Source organism: Onychostruthus taczanowskii, unplaced genomic scaffold, assembly GCF_017590055.1.
Source record: "Onychostruthus taczanowskii isolate IOZ18803 unplaced genomic scaffold, ASM1759005v1 scaffold17, whole genome shotgun sequence".
NCBI classification, from domain to species: Eukaryota; Metazoa; Chordata; class Aves; order Passeriformes; family Passeridae; genus Onychostruthus; species Onychostruthus taczanowskii.
The window spans coordinates 6,141,450-6,155,404 of NW_024498906.1; the positions used below are offsets into that span (position 1 = coordinate 6,141,450).

General features: G+C 34.9%; 1 protein-coding gene across 8 annotated transcripts in view; it reads right to left on the reverse strand.

Moving 5' to 3' along the window:
* DMD (dystrophin) overlaps positions 1–13,955 on the reverse strand; it is a 1,147,932-nt gene that overhangs the window by 248,493 nt on the left and 885,484 nt on the right. For all 8 annotated transcript variants that reach the window (XM_041399749.1, XM_041399747.1, XM_041399750.1 and 5 more), the window contains one exon: positions 7,213–7,367. In XM_041399749.1, the coding sequence (XP_041255683.1) occupies positions 7,213–7,367 (155 nt within the window). The remainder of the gene's footprint in view (positions 1–7,212; positions 7,368–13,955) is intronic.

The window sequence follows — 13,955 nt, forward strand, 5'->3', positions numbered from 1 at the left end:
TGCTTACTTACTGTTTTTCATTTTATGCACCTGTATCAGATTCACCATAAATGCTCTGTCCTCAAGATTTACCAGGGGAATCTCACCTCTCCTCAGTGATTTCTCACCATGCCTATTTTGGGACATGCAAGAAAACCACATTGCTAATTCTACTGCTTTCCAATCTGCCCTCTGTGTTGCCACTTCCCCAAAGCTCTGCCTTGGTCAGCAAGAGTCACAACCATCAGCCTCTTGTGCCACTGATCCTTACCAGGAATAATGGGGACTCGTTATTTATTGATTTCTTTGTGACTTTATATAAAAATATGTGATTGAAATTTCAGTCATAGCTAAACAACAGCCACACAAAAAAGGCAAGCACTGCTGTTGTCAACTTGACATGTTTGCTGGTAACCTCCAAAGAGAGACTAAGCATTTAATAGCAGACTGAATTATCATTGGTTTCAAGCATGACTGACAAGCCAGCAAGGGGAAATCTTAAACTGCCTGCACAGCAGCTGAAGAAATACAAAAATACAGGGAAAACACCAGGGGGAAAAAAAGCTATCACAATAATAACAATGCAAACAAAACATGACAACTAAGGTCAAATTCCTTTTCCTGGCACTCTCACTCAGTCCATCAGCTTTATTAATTTCTGTTCAGTTTGTTTTAAAGGACATGAAGCCTGATAAGAAGTCTATTGAGGGGACTGAAAAGACATTCATTTGTTCTATGAGTTGTGGATGAAAGCAACAATCAGTTTGCTGTAGTTTCTTAATTTATATACAGAATAATAGGAAATAGATTTAAGGTTAGAATTTCAGGGCACAGAGCATTAGCTTCTGTTCTTGTTCAAACAAACTAAAATTTTCTAATTACTGCAGAAAATCTCACCTTTAAGAGAGAGAACAACACATTTGTCTTAATTTTCTACTGGGAGTGGAACAGAAATTGAAATTTCTGTTCTTTCACAAACCAAACTTATTCTTCTTTCAGTACCTTGCTCCTCCTTCATCTCCTGCATATGCAAAAGAGGAAAATTTCTGAAATAGGGCAGTTCTTTGATATACCCACATTAAGCTTCAGTTATGATTGAAGTCTGGCCACAAAACTGCTCTCCCTTTAGAATTCTGTTCTATAAACTATTTAATGATTTTGTCGGGTTAAATTTCCCTTGAACACCAGTACCGTCCTCCTTTTCAACAGAAAGGAGTAAAGAACATTTGACACAGTAATTATGAACAAAGAAACAGAATTTTATTTTAATCAAGACCAAAATAAGAATTTCCCTTGAACACCAGTACCACCGTCCTTTTCAACAGAAAGGAGTAAAAAACATTTGACACACAGTAAGTATGAACAAAGAAACAGAATTTTATTTTAATCAAGACCAAAATAAAATCCAAGAATGAGGGGGGAAAAAAGTGAAATAGCAAGTGTCATAGCAGTAAGGAATGGTCTTCTAAACACATTTCTTGCTTAGTTTCTGTTGGTATCTTGCTCACTGTATTGGAAACTGATGACCTCACTGCAAGATAACAGCCCTATTCTCCTTTTTAATTGTGTACAATTAAATCATTAACACTGGATTACAGTTGGAGCATGGTGCTAGTAACACCAAGGTCCTGGGTTCCATCCCTTTATGGGCCATTCACTTAAGAGCTGGACTGGATGATCTTTGTGGGTATCATACCTCAGAATATTCTCCAATTCAAAACCCAAAACAACTAAGCTCTCAATGAACTGAATTCATGGTGTCCAGAAATCTGAGCAAATCCTTTGTGGAACAGAAAAAAACCCAGCCATTTAATTTAAAAACAGCAACACCTTTTAGTGTGAGGTCATTTTTTGTTCATCTGTGGGAGGACCTAGCAGACCTACAGATGATCTATTGCTTTTCTGGAAAAGATAAGGGTACTAGACTATATATATACTCAAGTGGTGGGAAAATTTACTTTAATTAAACTCATGCTAAAACTTTTAAGAAACTCATCCCTGAAGTCACAAGGATCCATAGATCCTTTTGTCAAATACTGTATTACTGATGCTACTCTCTCCTGAAATAACTCAAGAACTCTTTTCTTTTTATAATCGTAAAAGACTTTCTCAAAAATCACAGGAATATGTTCACAAAGGTGGAAATGATGAATCACACAGTATTCTGGGTAACATTGCCTTTCCAGTGCATCCTACCAGCATTTTGAAAGCATATCCAAGACTATACTCTCAAAAATTAAACGAAAAACATTCACTACCACCGATTGAATTCTCATCTTAGATCTGATGTCAGCACTGCACAAAAAAGTGCTGCCAGCTGAGTGGAGGTTAAGATAAAACTAGAATATAAGCAGCTAAGATGACTTTTTAGATCTTCTGATTATATGAGCTTTGTCTGGCACTTTCATTTACTTCTTTTTACAATTTATTTTTCTTATAAGGGATGAAATGTCATCATTCTGAGGGGTGTCAGGAAGGAAACAGCAAATCATTGTTAACTGATGTCATTGCTGGTAAGACTGATCTTATATTTGGTACCTAAATATTTGCTTGAGATTGTAGGCATTTTAGTAAAATGTCTTTCAAATATGTTACCTCTCTTTTATCTATTATCATAAAATAATCCCTCTGCAATGAATTTTTTTTAGGTGTGCTTTTAAAAATGGATATATTAAGAAATTATATAAGTGAAACATAAACCAAAAAACATAACAAATTAAAATGAAAGCATTTAAACCTTGCCATTCCCACCCTTCTCATAGTCCTTGTCTGAGGATTTAAAATAAAGGTCACAGGTTGAAACAAAGAAAGCAAAAAATACTGAAATCTCTTGTCATAAAAAAAATCTTAGGTAACTTTAAAGACATCCATATTCTAAACACAAAAGGCAATATTTTTGCATCACAAACAGCAAATATAGAGCTTTTCTTTATAGTTTGCTGGAGAGTAACTTTTGAGAAGTGTGGAGTGCTTTACTGCCAAATTAGTTTCATTAAAATGAAAGGCTTCTTACGCCCACTTCTTTAATAAAAAAGACATGAGGATCCCATATATAATTCAGATTTTTCAGAATAGTGCCAGATTAAAGGTTTTTTTGAAATCTTTGTCAGCTGATTAAGAATAGTTTGCTGCTGAAAGACCAAATCTAGATTATGACCTTTTCACAGTTAGAATTACTGTTTTATTGTGCATTTACATATGAAGGAGATATGCATCATACTTTTGTACTGATTATGTCCTTAGTTTGTTTGGCGAATTACATTTTATACTGTCCAGCTGACATGTAAAATCAATGTGTTTATACAACTACAAAAATTAGAGAATTAACACCATTCTTAGTAAAACATGGGAGCTGGTACCTCAGGTCTTTCAGACAGGTTTAGAAACCCATTTCCTTGCCTCTCCTTACACTGATTTTTCTCTGTTCATACCTTGTACTGGGGAAAAGAAAGTTAATTTTTATACTTTTTAGTTATACTTTTCTTCTAGATTGTGGTGTGTCTTCTATATTGTCTCAGGAGCCAAAAAAGCATCTTGAGCAGTGAAAGCTCCCAACACCTGCTGTGTGGCCTGAACTCCACTGAGCTTGGCCACAGGAATTGGTGGGTGATGTGAATATTTGAAGATGTCTATTACACAGTGGTGGTATGGAATCCTAAAGAATTCTCAGAGTATGTTAGACAATTATTTTCATTATAGACACTCCATTTAAGACAGATCTAAGTCAATTTTTAGCTTGATATTTAGCACAATTAGTGGATTCACAGGAAAGGAAAAACCACAAGCAGCTGCTGAGACTTTTGTATAGCATTAAACATAAGAAAACCATAAAAAGTTTGTGCCCACAAAAGGAGGAAGTAACATAACACCATAAAACATTTTTTTTCACGTAGCAAATTTCTAATGGTTGCTTCTATCATTGCCCTTTTTCCCCTCTTGGAAAGATTTCAGTTCATCTGTTAGATTTTTTTTTGTTAGTGGAAGCAATAGATATTACTTTCTCTTTAAGTGCTTCAGCTTAAATAATATGGCAATTTCTTGGAAAGCCAGTGCTTCTAAAGAAGAAGAGGCCTGTTTACAAGTCAGTCTGGCTTTTGCCCAAGTGATCAGTTCATGTGCTTTTTAGTGTATTTTGCAGTATCAAAGACAAAAGCAAAATTAAAAAGTGTCAAGTGAAAAAAAGGGAAACAACCATCAAGCATTCACCAGTTTGTCTCTTAAAGGGCTTAGAGAGATACTGGTTATAGCTCAATGTTCTAAAATACAACAGTAAGGCAAAGGGTAAACACACAGCAATCAGCTGCAAATCTGCTTAAGCAAAACAAAACACAAGCTAACAGATGTTGCCTTAATGAGTGAAGTACTTGCTTTGGCAACTATTACCAAAAGACAAAGTGGAATTTTACCACTGCTTGCTTGCCTATTGTCTTAGTAAACTGGTTCAAGGAAAAGCAGGTTTCACATTTTTTTTCACATTGACACACAATTCTGATATAATGACAGGTTTAAGGAAAACCAGTTCAAAACAATGTAAAAAACTCGAAATTTTTAAAAGAAAATATTCACAAAATAGTTAGGCCATTTAACTTAGCAATATAGATAGAGAAAGCAAAATGTTCAGCTGAATATTTCCTCTTGGAACTTAAGATGTACATAAAAAGTGATAAAACTGCTTGTAAAATACTGGAGAAATGGTCAAGAATGTAATTTGGAATGTATTTCTATTGTCACTGTGAGGTGAACAAGTCATTAGAGTACTATTCATTGTCTAGATGAAAATAACACACACGGATATATCTGAAATCATTGCATACATATCTGAGTGGAAACTAGCTTTTCATGAAGACTATGACAAAACAATTCATGTATTCTTTCTACTGAGTAAATACTCCCCTACAGTTCAGTAGATCCCCAAAACCATAACACCAACCCCCTTTTTTAATATTTCTATACAATAATCTGAAAGCTGATGAGTTGAAGCATAGGAGGAGGGGGAAAAATCAAAAGTGAAATCTCCCCAAAAAACCAGAACAAATTGGTATTTAAGTCATTCAAAGGCTCGTGGACTTCATTTTTATCTCCTTTCATAGGGCTCTTTAACAAAGGAATCACAGAATCATTTAGGCTGGAAAAGACCTCTGAGATCATCAAGTCAAACCCTTAATCCAATGCTTCCAAACCCACCTTTAAACCTTGTCCCTACGTCTCACATCTACATGGCTTTAAATCCCTCCAGAAATCTTGGACATTTTTTCAAGACCTCACTCAGGAGCTGCTGCATGAGCAAAATGCTTGACTAGTGCTTCAAAGAAACCTTAAAAATCTACATTCACAGAAAATCTTCCAAGTAAAAGTCTTATGGTGACTCGCCGTTTTAGTATGTCCATATTTATCAATGTCTCACAAAAGACCAACAAAAATGTGATCCAGCCCTTAGAGAAGCTTATCAACTACTGTGTGCAGCAATGCTTCTTTTTCAAGTTCCCAAATCATGAGAAGTATTACAAAAGTTGTATACAAAACATTAAATTAAAAATATATTAGAAATGTAACAACGTCACACAATAAAAAACTAGGATACTAATTTCACAGCTCATATTTATCCCTATACTTTTGTATAGGGAAATGTCAACTCAGTCACCTAAGCAAGTCTCTCCTTAGACATAAAACATTTACTATAGTAATTCATCTAACACGTTTGTACATTTTATAGAAGCTTGCAAGGAATGTGTTTTGAAGAAATTGCACTCTCTCTCAGCCTAGTACTTGGCAGTCCATGCAAGAATGGTAATTCTTGCCTTTGGGCAACATTAGACACACCTGGGCTTGTGCCTGAGGCATCAACAGGTTTAGAAATGGCCCCTTAGCTACAATTAATACAGAGCAGCCACAGCAGCTACAATCATATCCTGGACTCCTCACCAAGAGGGGGTTGTGGTTCTAAATACAGACAAAAGCACTTTGGTTCTCACTTCAAATCCTTTTGAGCTGCTGATTGTATCTACTCATGAGGGATGGTATTGAGCATTAAACTCCCAGCCTTTCTCATCCAGCAACAGACTCCAAACTCCCCAAACTCCTTCTCAGGCCACAGTGAGCAAAACACAATTTTGGAAAAATACAGCTACTTCTAATGAAGCTAAAATGGCTATTACTGTTACAGGAGAAATGCAAGCAGGTAAAAACTGAATGCTTATACTAAAATTTCAGCTTAGTTAAAAACAAAAAGCTTTCAAATTATTGTGTGCCTTTCTTTTAGTGGACATCAAGAGTATCCATCCTCTCATTTAAAGAGGGGCTTAAATCAGTTGTAAGTTTGCTTCAGAAAAATGCTACTAAAGTGACTCATTCATATGAACAACAAATTAAACAAAAAGTGACATTAAACTTCCATAGTCATCAGTGAATTAAGTAACCACCATTATACAAGAAGATCTACTGAATTTACTGCACATTTAGCTAAACTGACTTCTCTGGCCTTGTTCATAGACTTTAATTAAAAATATGTTAAGATCTAATTCATTTATGGTTTCAGTTATAAACTATAAAGCTTAATCCAAGATACTGATTAAAACAACCTTCATATAATTTTTACATATCTAATCTTATGTGCAATGATTTAAAACTCTTTCACTACTATAAAAAAAGTAATTTCTACTGCAATTTGTTATAATCTTGTAGATTGCATATTGAATGATTCACAATTTGTTGGCAAGTTGCAAAAAAAATTGCTTTTAATAAGGAATTTGGCATCTAAACCAAACACTGAAAGGCTGTGAAATGTAATCAAGAATGTGGTCAAGGATTTAATAAAAACTTTCTTGACTAGAGATTTGCTTCAAAGATACGGGATAACATTTCTACTTTGAACCTGCTTCAAAGGCTGTGTCTGTCATTTTCAGATTTGTTTATGAGTCAGAATCACTATTGTGGTTGTGATGTGCAGATAGTACAGATATATGAAACAATGTTAAGTACTTGAAACATAAACTGTCAGCTTAAGTTAGTTGGCAACTGTTTATAGCAGAGGAAAGTCGGCAGGAAGCTAAATGTTATTTGCTATAATTAAATCCTATTCTAAAGACATATTTCCAAAAAATTCTACAGAAGAGTCGTGACCACTACAGTCTCGTCATTTGCAAAAGTTGCATCTTCTGTAATCTCCAACCACAGCTGGACAATGAATGTTAATGGAGGGTAGCAACAAATCTAACAGCAGAATTTATATCCTACCTTTTATTAATGGCAGCCCACGATGCATTGACGCTGTCTGTCATCAGTTGTACCTTTCTGGTGTCATCTGCTGAATAATCACGGAGCAGCTTAAGAGCCAGGTCATTTGCCACATCTACATTTATTTGCCATTGTCGTATTTCTTTTGAAAATTGCTGAAGTAAAAAGAGGAAGAAAGAAAGAAAGAAAGAATAATCTTAAGATCAACATAAAATGATCACATACATAATGACTAATAACTATGGTTATTAGAAAATGAGCTGAATAACTTATACCATCTGTATAAAAAGAAGGAAAAAAAAAGAAAAAAAATAACCCACTTCCACAGATTTACTGGAAATAAAAATCAGTATTTCTGTATGTTTTAAATTCTTTCAGTCAGAAAATGACAGGACTAATTCTAAACTCTGAGAGGACCAAGAAAACAACTTCTAAATGCTGGAAAATAACATGACAGCTCAAACTGATAACCACTGATTATAATGTTGACTACTCTTTTCTGAGACACAAATAGATGGATGCATTATTATGCATTATGGAAAATATGATTATTTGTGATATTGAATGCTGAGATAGAGAATATAGTGAAATCATATATTCTGACTAATTTTCTTTTTTATACTGTGAAATAATACTGATTTGGACAGTTAATACCTGTGCTTTCAGGTATTTTTTGTTTTAAATTTAGTTCATTTTAGCAAATTGTTTATGTAATTAGTGCCATCTACTGGAACAGCACTATATCTACAATACAGCAAAATACTACTGGTAAACCCATCCATATCTTTATGCTAATTTCTGGTTAATATTAAAAAGCTTTTAAAATGTTGATAATTCTTTGTTTCCCCCTTTCCTCTCTTTTTTTTTCTCCCTTCCACCTAGGCCAGCTGCCTCACTGCAGAAGCAAGCCAGGAAATCCAGAGGAGTCACTCAGCCAGCAGCAGCTCCCATGCATCTTTCCTGTTAGTCTTTCTCTCAGAGCAAATTTCCATATAAATGCACTGAAGCTGCATATTTAATCCATAATGTGTAACAACAAAATGGAAGAGCAAAGTTAATTGATTGCCTGCTTGTACTTTTGTACTAAACAGAATCCAACTAGCCAATAAAATGGACAATACAAGTAGAAAAACAGTTTGTATTTGTAAATAGAAATAGTAAGTTGCATATAAACATTTGAAGCTATTGACAACAAACAGTAAGACTCAACTGTCTTTATTGTTGTGCTCTAATATACAAATAGGGAAATGCCTGTGAAGAAAAAAATAGCTTTTTCCCCCCTCCTTCATTCTCCCAAAGCAGTATTCCTTTTTAAATCTTATTTTGACTCAGATAAGGAATTCTTCACATAGAGCTGAACTTACATGCAATCCCTAGTGAAAGAGTCTAAATAACTAAGTAAAAATAAATAAATGTTAAATAATTCATGCATTAAGGTTTTAATCTCAGAAGGTCTGTAAACTGATTTTGATTAAGACTCAGACTAAAAAGCACTTGCTCTTTGAATAGAGTCCAAAAGGAGTTTTGAGGGGGGGGGGGTCGATTTTTCCCCCCAAACTCTTATCTGTTAAAAGGCTACTTCAGCACCTCTAGGTTCTGTCTATAATTTAAAGCTGAAAACAGGCACTTCTTCCATTTCCTGGGCTATTCCTTTATGAGAGGGCAGATCACTCTGTTAGTGAGCACCAGACACCCTCAGGAATTAAGACAGCACCTTGTTCATCTGCTTTGAACAAGGGATCCTGTTTATAGCAATCAAACATTAGGAGGAGCCTAATCAAACCCCTAATCCTGAAAACCACCTGAACATGGTTATGGTTAACCTCGCCTAAGATGAAGCTGTCTAGACAATTTTTTAAAGAAAATTCTCTTTGCTAAGTAAGGCAATCTAGACAGGAGAGGTGATAATTTTGTGGAAAACACTGCTATTTCTTTGAGGAAGATACAGGCAGGTGGTTGTTTTGGAAACAGTCTGCCAGTTGAGCTATTTTCCTGCCAGAATGATATACAATAAATATATAAATTTTAATATTTACATAAATATAATATATATACAAAATACTAAACAGTAAATAAATTCTACAGTAATTATAATTTCAGTTTTGTAGATCTTATATAGCAAGTATCTATTCTACCTTTAGGTCTGTCTTTATTTTACCCTACCTTTTTATTTGTTTAAAATTACACAGACAGGCAGGTAATTTTTATTCTCAGCCAAAGAATCACAGCAGACTGACTGTTCACTGCTTTATATAGAAAAGTTACCATAACATTTTGTCTGCATTGTAAATTAATGATCTGTAAACTTTACTTTGAAAATAAGGTCTTTTTGCCCAGATCCATGTGAATAAAATTGACCCTCTAAAAGATTTGAAACCCTGTTTTATAATAAAATAAATGGGAAGATCCATTACAAGGCTATTTCCAAAAGTGTTGTTCTCATCATTAACTTCAACATTAATCCATTAACTTCCTGACACTACAACACAAGGTCATCACTCAGGAAAGAAATTATGAATATAGAGAGCTGTGGTGATGGAAACTATTTGTATTTTCTGTTTTACTGGAAATTGGTGTGATTTTAAGAGCTTTGAGGAGTGCATGCTTCAACTTTGTTGTGTGTGCAGACACTGAGAAAAAAGCGGGGTACAAGTTTTACCTGTATATCCCAACAGAGCCCCATTAACTGCCCTCCTCCATGACTGCAGTGTATACTTCAGAATTACAATATTTTCTTTCCTCTTTTTCCCTTTTATGTATTTAGGTCTCATTTACCTTTTAGGTGCTTAAGATCATGGGGTTTTTTTGTTCTTTAAAGGAAATTGCTACATTACTCTAATTTCTTCCTGACATTCTTTTCAAAGCATTCTCTTTGTTTTGCCTGTGTTATCACTGGAATTTTCTGAGTTTATTAAAAGGCTTAAAGAATTAAGGCCGTGCATTTATCATGTTACTTATGTATAAATTTATTTATAATTTTTAATTAGAAGACACTAGTTGATGTTATTAGGAATAAAGCCTGTGCAATTAAGAGACCCTGATTAAAAACAAGTAATGAAATCAGAGCTGCATTTCATTTTTTCCCAGGATTGCCCAGTGGAACAAAATCAATGATGCACAGTAGTTCAAATATAGCAATATGAATGTAGAACATCATCCAGTGCTGTGTATATATCACAAATCTGGAAAATCAGGCTGTCTTTCTGTCCTTTTTCTATATATCTGTAGCATGTTTTATTTATATACTTAAAGAATTTATTTTTTTAATCAAGGAATTCTAATTCAGTGTTTGCAACACAGTCAATAACATAAACTAAATTGTTAATTGTTTTACTGAAATCAAAGCAGCACACTGTCAGCCCTGGAATAATAAAAACCCACAAAATACTGATTTTGTTCTACACAGGGAATGGCAAAAGAGCCCCCAGTAAGTCACTACCCTGCAAGAAACTGCCAAAGGCAATCAAAGGCAGCCTCAGCCTCATCCACAAATTCAGGACATAAAGCTCACCCTGGGCTCTGCCAGTGGAAGGCTGCCTGGCCTTTTGAGTCCCAACAGGGCAGGGCATGCAATCAGGCTGCTATTGAATTTCCTGTTTAGATTGAAGAAATAAGTGGACAATGAAGGAAAGGAATGAAAATTGTCTTCATTCTTCCTTCTCTTCACTTTGGCTATCCCAGATGAAGCTGTACAGAGGGAGAAAAGATGCCTCACCAGCTCCTGCCAAAGCAAGGAGCCACAGAGTGAACAGGCAATCCTACCAGTTTGGTTTGCTTTGGGGTTTATGTGGTTTTTAAATTTTTTTTTCTCCTCTTCCAAACAGAATCTCAGTATCCTATTAAGAAAATAGTGTTTTACACCAGCTTAAGTTTGGATGACGTGCTGATGCAAGGAGTTGAGGTGTGATTGTGTACTATTTATACACCTATAACCTTCAGCCTGCTGAGTTAACCATCTGCAGTCATCACTTAAAGAACAATGAAAAACAGGGCTTAATGGTAAAGACTCTCATTGGCCACATTGCCATATTTTGGTTCCCCACACCTAACACCAATTTCGTACTCCAATACCAAATTTAAAAAAAAAACAACAGAATGAAAATAAATGCTGTAATTCTCAGCAAATTAATTGAAATTAATTTCTAATTCAAATTAATAATATTTTAATTATTAGCTACAGTACCTAGTTACTTTTATCTTTTAAATGTCAGAAACAAAATTTTAAAATTCTTTTTAAAACATTAATGGCCATTTGGCCATTTGTACAAGCAAGTTACAGATTTTTTGTTTTATTCTGGCATTGTAAAAAAATAATAATCAGGAGAATGGTATTACTGAGTTTATCATGTACTCATGTATTAGGATACCCTAACAGAAATGCATCAACACAAGCACTGACTAAAAGTTCCCCTAGAGCAGAAGGGAACTTACACATTGATTCAGCTGTCTGTGGGCAGACCTACCATGTTTAACAAGCAAATCAGAAGAACACTTGGTGACTACTTTCTTACACCAAGCTGTGTTGAGATACAAAGCTGACAAAATTAATAAGTCTGAAGAATTTATTACATCTTGCACTGACCTCTCTCTTTCCCTCAAAGCAAATGAATAGAAATTACAGCTTCCTCTTCATCAGTGTAACAGCATGGCAAAAGACAGCCTACTTACTCTACATCTTCAGGGGACAAAATCAAAATATATGTGTTTGGCATAGAAGCCTGGAAAGCATTTATTTTGAGAACTTGATGTATTTCTAGGTCCTTCAGTTTAGATAATACTGTACAGCAGAAATATAAAGCTGCTAACTAAAAAAAAAAAAAAAAATCCATTTTCCTTAGACTTCATGACCCCTTATTTCAAGCATGAACATAACAGCTGATGCTGTCACATCTGAGAAAATTTGATGAAGGATTTGATACAACAGGATTTTCTGTCAGACAAAGATAATTCCTCTAGGAAGGCTGGCACAGAAGAAACGCGAAAAGGAGAGGGAAAAAAAATCCCCCCACCCCTCCTACTCCCTACTCTCTAAGACAATGAATTTCTTCTAGACTTGAGAAAGAAAGGCTAGGCAAAACCAAATAAATGAAAGTCAACAACCTCAGAAGAGTAGAGCTTGTTGATGTTCATATCATCAGGAGGGCACAAATTAAGATTGACTAGCTGAGACACTGAAATTAAAACTATAGGTTAATGTCTATAACTTGACACAACACATCCATCTCATTGGATACAAAGTGGTGGGAATGCCTGAGGATAGAGACAGCCTAAGTAAGGTAAGAGGGAAAAGAATCTTCAGGGCTTCTAAGGTAAGAGGCAAAAGAATCTGCATTCTTTTGGAGGCAAAATGTCACCATTTCAATCTTTGTTTACAGATAAAGATGCCTTCTGTGAATAAGTACACTATTATTCTTCCTCTAGAACTCTGGGGATGAAGGAGAAGAATGGCATGTTCTTATTTCTCTCCATGGTTAATGTTGATTCAAACAACCCCATAGTTTTTTCATGAAGCATACACTCTTAAATGGACCTCATCTCAACATCATATACTCTTGTAAAAAAAGTGGACAAAAAAATCCATTTCTAAAGCAACACTTTCAATTATTTTCCTAGTTTAGTAATTTGTTTTTGAAACATAAGACACTCCAATACTATGACATAAAACAGTGTTTGCACAGAACTGTTTTTTTGTTAATTGAGTCTGTGCAGAGTTGAGACATTGACTATGTTGAAACTTTTCCTTTTTTTCAACAAATACTGGGCAGAAGCCAGGACTGTATCTCTGCAGGAAGACAGTGACAAATGGGAGTCCTCTATGCTGAATGACAGCACTACACATGATCTATAACTCTTTCCAATACATTAGTGAGTGATTGCCCTTGTTTACCATAATCTACCCTTGCCAAGCAATGACCCTTTTGATACAATCTTAAATGAGATAACTTAACCTCACCTCAGCCCTAAAACAATGGGCTGATGAACATTTTTATGCTTCTTACAGGCAAGCAAAAGGAAAAAAAAAAAAGCAACCAAAAACGCCAACCGAGTTTGCATTTAATTCTAACTGGTAATGGAGATAACTGAACCAATCATGAAGTTCTACATATATTTTCTCTGGCAGTAGAACCAGTTGATGAGGACTTTAACCTACAAATGCTTCATAGCAGTTAATTATCATTCAGCTGTGTAAATAGGACTGCTCTATGTACTCAAACTTTAACCAAAAATTGAGTGGTAGGAGTTAAAAAACCTATAAAAATCTGGTGGGCAGGAGAGGAGACTATATCACAAAATACTTGTGTAAATCTTTTTCCATAGAGGTAAGAGTCACCTTAAAAGGCTGATCAATTGGTTGATTTCAACCTTTGTTTTCTCCAGCTAGAAAATATTATTAATTTTAAATGGCTCTTCTCAAAATCTATTAATGAAGAATCTCACCAAAGTAAGAATGTTTCTATTACACAAACTTCAAAACTGATGCAACAGAGTATTTTCTACCTGAGGTACAGCTCAGCTACATAACTTAACACATCGAAGCACCATAATGTGGCAACGCGTGCTAAAATCACAAAGGCAGCCATTTCAGGGGGTTTTTTTTCAGTTAATAACCCTGTCAAGGTTGAAGCTGGTGTGATTATCTTGTGGCAAATCTGAAATGCTTGATTTTCAAAATATATCCATTTAGTTTTCTATAGTTGGGGTTTTTTTCATGATTTCTCAACTACTTCCAGAAAACATATACA